General features: G+C 42.3%; 1 protein-coding gene across 1 annotated transcript; it reads right to left on the reverse strand.

Annotated features, from left to right (window-relative positions):
• Positions 1-433: 433 nt before the first annotated feature.
• On the reverse strand, positions 434-7816 carry LOC104277189 (aldose reductase-like; the record flags this gene model as incomplete). The annotated part of the gene is made up of 9 exons (XM_009873759.1): positions 434-476; positions 821-903; positions 1678-1761; positions 2865-2946; positions 3148-3254; positions 4853-4975; positions 5683-5760; positions 6478-6594; positions 7649-7816. Coding segments are annotated over 9 exons (885 nt in total), but the record flags the coding sequence as incomplete, so codon positions are not given.
• Between the last annotated feature and the right edge of the window lie 586 nt (positions 7817-8402).

Below are 8402 nucleotides of genomic sequence, written 5' to 3' on the forward strand. Positions count from 1 at the left end.
ATTTGAAAGCATTAGAGATTCACTCTATAAAAACCATAACTATATAAAAGGCAAAGCAGTTAAAGAGAGTTGCTTGACAGCAACCCATGAACCAATATGATGGATCACACTGGAAATGGTATATAAAAAGTCATGTCAGTAACCAGAGGATTCTTTTGTTAAACATGTCTTTGAGGAAGACAAGGATAAAAAGAAATGAAAAGACATTTTCTTTTTACTATTAATCAAAAATGGGTTTCTGCTAATCATCTTTACAAAAGACCCACTCCTACTGATGCATTCTTAGAGCAGCTATAGTGTCCTCCTGAAAAAGGAGGACAAGTTACTGCTCATAATGATTGTCAAGTACAGAAGAAGAAATCAAGCTCAAACTACAAGGTACATCTTCTCATCTGGAAGAAGTTACACGGAGATCTTGCAGAAACCACTGGCATTAGTATTCTGCTTTGAATGGGTAGTCCTTGTGATTCACAGCTCTGAGAAGAGAAAGGACCAGTTATTTCAGTATTGTAGAAAGTATCTTCAGCACCATTTCCTTACCACCGTCTCCCTCTCCCACTGCCAAGGTACTCAAGCATTGCTCCTGTCATAATTTGAACACAGGCTTGTGAGGAAGCCCATGCAACACCAAGATGCTGAAGGGAATGCTCTGAGTGAATCTCCCTCCGACACCTGTTTCAGGACAAGTCTCATTGCCTGGGGTTAAAGGTTTAAGATACAAGCTCTCTCTGTTTTCAGTCATGTATGTTTTCAAGATATAGGTGATGAAAATACAGATAGAGATAGGAGTAGTGGATAATAAAGATAATAAGGAACATACTGAGTCACAGGAACTGCTCTCCAGTTTCTGTTAAAGCTGAGGATGGTGTCCATCTCCTTTTTAGACAGTTCGAAGTCAAACACCTAGCAGGGAAAAAAAAACCCCAAATAAAAAAGATTGCCCTTTTTAATTAGATTCATTCTACTAAGCATACTTCCAAATATCCACACTAAGCACAGTTAAGAAATCCTCTTATTTCTCAGCAGAATATCAGTTTACCCTTAAAGGGTAATTTACCCTTTTACCAAATTTACCAATGTACCCTTTTCTCTATGAGGTGCTCTTCATAGCAGTGTCTTACAGTTCTGGGTGGCTGAACGCAAACACCACCACAGACAGAAAAGGTGGATTGCTCCACGTGTCACAATCTGTAATCTAGGAATTCTTGCTGGTGGTTCATATGAAAACTAAGTCCAAAATGTAGCAGCCTAAATTGAAAGTAACACCGAGATACCACCGAAGATACCAGACCTTATCGGGAATCATCCAGCTGAATCTCCCTGTCAATGGGAACCACAGCCTCACAGCGAAACATAAACCATAGTGGATCCGGTGTTTACAACTTTTCCTTTACACTTTAAAGAGGAGCTCAGAGGGCAAGTTCAAAACAGGGATTCCCTTCCTAAGGTAGGAGAGCTCAGACTACCCTCTCATGACCCGTTTCTTCCCTGGCAGGAACAAAATGCTTTTTCCCAGAGAACATGTGTGGATGGCTAGGCAGTGCTGAGCCCCGGCCTTTATATCTCTGCGCTCCCCTTCCAATGCCTCTTAGGTGCTGTTTGGAAACAAGGAAGAGACATCGGTGTGGGAGCTTATCCTGTGTAAAAAGGGAGGAACATTCCCAATGGAAACTTCACCTTGATGTTTTCCTGAACACGCTGTGGTTTGTCAGACTTGGGAATGACATTCACGTTTCTTTGGATAAGAAACCGGATCAGAACCTAGGAAAGGGCAAGGAGGAACATTAACACAGGGGTACAAAGAAATCCCTTCAAATTCATTTTGTGTTCTCTCTTACCTTTTTCTTTTTTCATGCACAAACCAATTTCTTTTTTCTACAACAATGTTCTGTCTTTGGAAGACTCTCATTTCACACACAGGAGTTTGATGTGCCAGCAGCTGCTTGCAGTCTACTAAAAAATTGTAATTGTTTTGGGCCAATGTTGCTTCTAAATCATGGCTTCTCCAGTTTTGGATTTGGTTTCAATTATGAGGCGGGAAGAAGAATGATAATGCTTATGGCTTGTGTTTTGCGGGTTCTCAGACTAAGTGATTATAATGATACTCCATATTATTTTGGGCTCACAGGCAAGTGACTCACCTAGGTTAGGCTTTATGAAGTCCTTAAAAGGAAAAATGTGTTTACATATTTTAAAAGTTTCCCCTCCTCACCAAAAGAGGATTGTTGCATCTGATTTTTTGCTCTGTTCTGCCTGTCTCAAAGTACAACTGTGGTTGATTGCTTGTGAACATGTGGGTTTCTCTGAAGTGCAGTTTCTGCACACACTGGGCAGGAACTCATTTGTGCGACTAGCAACTAATACAGAAGAAACTTCATCTGGAATAACCAAGCAGCTTTCTACGATTCTTTGTGAACACGCGTGATCAGGGAGCAATCAAGTCTGCAAGTTACAGGACTTCTACGAAGAATAATTTAGCTAACTTGGCCGGAAAAAGGAATAATAAATTGGTTTGGTGATCTGTAAGTAAACCTCAGAGGAAAGGAGTTGTCTGGGAGCAAGTACTTCTCTCTGGGAGCAGAAGAAATGTCCCTAGAAGAGGAACACCTTTCTAGGGAAGGTAAGCACATACCACCACTGAACAGTACTCCTCCACCTGTAAAACTCAGAAGTCAAGACCTCTTGGAAAATACCTGATAATTCATATGAGTGCTGTTAAGAACTGGGGCAGCATGAAGAGTCGAGTACAGTTCATCCCTGTTATACTTCATCTCTAGAGTAAGCAGCAGCTGCTAAGACTGGCCATCAGCCTGTAAAATTGAGGAAGAGGACGAGGAATCATTTGCCCTGACAGCCCCACTTACCTGGGCAGGGGTTTTATGATGTCTGGCTGCAATCTCTTTAATCTTGGGCTCATCCAGAAGCAAAGGATCCCCTGGTTTGGCCCTATTGAAAACAAAAGCCAGGATATTGATGGGAGAAAGACACTAGCTCCCCTGCAGGAAGCCTGACATATTCTGTGACATAATCTGCAACAGAGCAACAGCACTTTTCTTATTATACCTGTACTATTTATATAATTTGCTTCAAGGATTCAAGTTGCAAATCCATTGTTTTGTGTACAGAAAAGCTGCAGTGCTTTCTTACCACGGGCGGTTAGGAGAGCCAAGGGGGCTGTATGCAGTCACAACAATCCCTTTGGACTGGCAATACTTGATCAACTTCTCCTGAGTAAGGTACGGGTGACATTCGATCTGCAAGCACATAAACACAGTGGTTAGAACAGACGGCACTGGGCTCCAGAGCAACACACTTTAATTCCTCTTGGGTCACAGAAAATATGAAGACAAGACTCCCAATATCATGATTAAAATTGATGTTACAAAAAAGTCATTCATATCACAGCAATATCTAGAGACCTAGGAAAGGGCTTCCTCATGCTACATGTTACACAAAGATGGTAGGAAACAGATGAGAAGAGTGGAAGTGCTATCTCTGTCAGGAATTGGGGAGATCAGTCTTTCTGGACTACAGTAGAGCAGGATGGCATCTTCAGAGGGACAGCTCAGAATATCTGAAGTCTAGTTTCTGCTCCAAGTCACTGAACCTGTCCTCTCCTCAATGTGTCTCCCTGATTCCTGGAGAAGCCTGGAAAATGAACTTCCCTAGGTTAGCTCAGATCATGTTGCCACCTGCCACTTGGGCAAGACACCTAACTGAAAACAACAGAAGCTTACACGGGGATGCTGTTCAGTTTGCCACAAGCCATAACATGACCACAGGGCTATGTTTACACTGCATAATGTGACACCATGCACACACCTAGCTGTTTCTAAATGCTACAACTTTGCTGCCAGGCATGGTGACATGAAATCCAAGTACAGTTAAGTAAGTTTATTTAGACCTGAGTTAGGTTAGGCAACGACCATAACAACAGTATGTGCCACAGGCACACTTACAGAGAAACAAACTGGACTTAAAGTCTGAAGTCCTTTAAACTGTTGAATTTGATGCAGCTTTTCACATGGGAGTAGTTGAGTCCATCCTCATCAGAACTTTACAACCCTCAGTAAAATATTTGCAAGTCCTATGACCCCCTGGTGCTAAGCCTAGCTGGTGTAAATGCAGCACAGGCAGCACTGTGCCTGCAGAGGACCCAAGGTAGGGATTTCCCAGGATATCCCCAAGCTTGCAGAGATGGGCATTCAGCACCCTCAGCCGAGTGCAAAGAAGACACATATGGAAGAGAGTCAGAAGGTCCTGATGCCCTTGCTTATCCTGCGATGTCATTCATGAGGTACATGGTGAGAAGTCGTTGTATAACTGCACAGTTCAACTCCCCTTTTTCTAATTAAGGTAAGTTATCCCAGGGCTGGCAGAAAAGTGCCTGCAGCAATTTGGGCTGTGACATCCAAGTTCAAGTAGTATCTGGGACTATGAAAGAAGGCTTGTAGTAGAAAGTTCCAAGGTCTTCTACAAGGTAACGGATATTTCCACTGTTTTTTAACATCTAAAAATTAAATATTCTTATCTATTTCATATTATCATCATTTGCACAATGCATACTATTTTGTATGACATTGCTCCCAAATCTCCACTGCATTATAGACACACAGTGAGACCCCTGTCAGCTAAAAAACATCAAGACTGCCACTGTATACCAAAGCTTTGAATACCACAGGCAGCACTGACTTGAAGGGTCTTTCAGATAACCAGAGATACCTAGAGCTTTCCACAGCACCAAAACTATTTAAAAGTCATGGCAGAAGTCAGTTTTAGAGCTGAAGTGTAGCATGAATATATTTCAGAATAGTCCAAGATTAGCTGACATCAATAGAAATAAGAATCTTACCTGGACATTTACTGGCTTGTATTTCAGTCCAGGTTTGTTCAAGATTCTTTCAATTTGCTCATGGTTAAAGTTGGAGACACCAATGGCTTTCACCAGACCACAGTCCACCAGCTCTTCCATAGCCTAATGAGTAAGAACAACAAATGTGTATTTATGAGGTGGTATTTTATTTCCCTAAAGCCAGTGACAGAGCAACAAAAAACGAACACTAGATTAAATAACAGTATCTCAAATGATAAAAAAAATATTTGCACTTGGTTTATCTGTATGCTTTACATCCCAGTGCAGATGGGAAAGTAATGTAAGAAAATGGCTTGGTCAACCCTTTTGTATTGGGAAGCAAAAATTCTTTTGCTTTGGCTCCTTTGGGGGTCATTTAACCATAGCTAAAAAAAGGGAGATTCCTCCACCTCCTCCCCTGCCTGCATACTACCTCTGAGTTGGCAGAACACAATCCATGAGGAATGGAGGATTGAAGGACAGCCTGAGAAGCTGATCCTCAACACTGAAAAGCATGAGAGGTCCCTATCGGTATGAAACAGCCACACCCAGATTAAGTTATGCTTCGGTTATACCATTGTTTGTATACAAATATTATTTTAGTGACAACACAGTGCTGATAGCTTCCTCCTCTTTAGTCTTAGTATAGACACACCTCTCTTGCTACTGAAAACAAGGAGTAGCAGCAGCTATGCTTGTTCTGGTCATGAAAGACAATATTGTGTCACTACCCTCTGTACCCAAACCTATCCCTTAATTTCACCCCGCAGGCAGATCTCTGCTCCATCTTTTGTGCTGATGCCTGCTGTAAAGAGCAAATGTTAACTTACCTCCCATGTGTCCAGAAAATCTGTATCGCTGGGGATACTCATACCCTTGTCATCCACAGGGTGCAGTTCTTCACCAGCCTGTTGGTTCAAGGCAGATGCTAAGTAGACTTTCAAGAGTTGTATTTCCTCCTGTTTACTTCTGACTGGATTTATAGTTAGCATGTTATTTAAGCATATTGCATAACAAAAAAATCACGCATATTCATCAGTATTCTCTTTTGGACAAGGACCATATTTCTACAAATCAATCAGAGCGTATAAAAAGTAGGGATTAGTAGTGATTATGTAACTTAGATCTAGAGAGACAAGAAACCGTCACCGCCCTACCTTTATTCTAGAGGTTTTATTTATTTTACACAAGTATAGACTAGGAAAAAGAAAAAAGCATGTTCTTTCTGCGCTGTGCTTCATTTTTCACTGCTGGCTACTCCGGATCAAGCCAACATCTCCAAAGCCTGAGATGTTCACAATGTTCTGGCAAAGCAGAAGGCCATAATCCCAAACTGCACCATCTATCCTGTGTTGTTGGTTACAGTTTCCCTGAAGACTCAAGGAGACTCATTAGCAGATACCTATAGCTATCTTGCTCCAACAGGAATGGAAAGCTAGCCCCATGTGCTAAAACATGTTGGTACATAGTCTGTGACTGAATGCTTTCTACCACCAGGATGAGGTAAGAGCCAAGTGAACTGCACCATATCCCAGCTGTGTGATAAAAGATGGCCACAGCACAGACAAGACAATGCACCGTGTTCCTAGCCAGGTAAGGAGAAGAGGGATGTAGAGCAGGAGTACCTTGAATCCCATAGGGAAGTGCATCAGGTAGAGGTCAAGGTAGTCCAGTTGCAGTGCAGTGAGGCTCTTCTTGCACGCAACCTTAACCAAGGACTTCTCGTGAAATGTGTTCCACAACTGTGGGAAGAAACCAAGCCCAATTGTAACTCTACAGCTTCCACAGTCCAGACCAGAGGACAGAAGCTTCTCCCATGGTGGTCTGGGAGGACAACTCCCTCCTCACCTACTGAGTGAACACTGAAGACAAGGATGCTGATGTATTAATGGCAAAGTAAGCCAAACACACCACAGATAAAGGAGTAAAGCCTAGACAGTTAGTATTCTTATTTATGAAAAGAGATTTTCAGAAATAAATGTAACACTCTGCCAGGCATACATAACATTGCAAAACTGTTCATGTTAGAATTTTTCAACCTAAATTTAGAGTCCTGAGCAGCTCACAGCTGCTCTCCTGTCGCTTTGCGGCCACAGCAAGAACAGCTGTCAGACTTACTTCATTATTGAAATGAAGATTCAATTCATTAAAATAGAAGAACTTGCAAGTTTTATTCAAATTAAAACTCATTATTTAACAAAAAACAAGAGCATGTAGAAAAGTTTAGTTATATTCAATGTCTTCTGGTTTTTCTGGTGAAAACCCCAAGTCATAAGTTTTTTAGTTGAAGTTTTCTTACTTTTTGGTAAAGAGCATTGCTGAGATAGATAGTGGATGAGATAAAGGATTGACGTAAATACATGTAAAATACTTCAGACTGAAATCCCATAGTTTAATTTCTATTCTCTTTCAGGCTTATATTTTGTACGTGACACCATTTTCAAATGTCCTACACACCCACAAGTAGCACAGCACCTCTCAATACAGACATTTGTCTTGTCTCTTTTCCTGATCTTTTCAGGGTATTCAGTGTATATAACTCAGTATAATTAGGTGATATAACAGATGCAAGGAAATTATTAGATCAGCAGCAGTCATGCTATCTTTCCTAAGTTGTCAATGACTCCTGATCAAGCTTAGCCCAAATTGGAAATAAAAGGATGGCATTTATAGCATATAAGACAACACTGAAGTGAATGTTGGAGAAGGGCATGGATCCTTATGTTATTTTAGAGATGGATCAAGGCTTTCTCTCCAAGAAAAGCTGAATGCCCAAATAATTCTGCATCCTTGTACCTTGGTGACAATGAAGAGGTCTTCCCGTTTCACAGCCCCCTCCTTGATCTTCTGCTGGACTGCATTCCCGATTTCATTTTCATTCTGGTAGAAGTAGGCGCAGTCAAAGTGGCGGTAGCCTGCATCAATGGCATACTTCACCACCTCTTCCACCTTTCCAGGAGGAGCCTGAAAGAAAACACTGTCAAACCACGAGTTCTTCTATGGCCTTCTGCCAGCGCTCGCTGCTGCGATCGCTCCACAGAGTCCCCATTTCCAGGTTGCTGACTGAGTTTCCCTGTCACCTGCATTTAACTGAGTTTCGACTTCCCAGGGAGCACAGAGAACTTTTGTAGAACAGAGTCAGTTTCTGCTCGACATTTTGACACTGCCATTTCCAGCAGCGTAATGCCCACCATCATTCCCTCTTTTTCGTTCTCGGAGTTGCCCAAGCCGCTTCACCAGTATACCTCGCCCAAATCCTTCCCCAAGAAGGGCATTTCGGTGTCCAAGGGCTCCCATCAGCCAGTGACCCCACCCAGGGGGATGTCGCAATCGCCGGGCCAGCCCGTGTGTCGCAATCGGCTTTTGACTCCTTTTTGTTGGTTTCTTCTTTTGCTTCCCCCTCCAATTTTTCATCTGTTTTTGTTGTGCCTCCCTCCACCTTCTTCAGCCCCTATTTTATTATTCTTTTGCCTGTTTTGCTTTGCTTTTTGCTTCTTGCCCCCCTTCCGCCCCCGCCTGGCAGCGCGCCCGGTTACACAAGCGGCCGCGA

Source organism: Apaloderma vittatum, unplaced genomic scaffold (genome assembly GCF_000703405.1).
Source record: "Apaloderma vittatum isolate BGI_N311 unplaced genomic scaffold, ASM70340v1 scaffold5367, whole genome shotgun sequence".
In the NCBI taxonomy this organism is placed as follows: Eukaryota; Metazoa; Chordata; class Aves; order Trogoniformes; family Trogonidae; genus Apaloderma; species Apaloderma vittatum.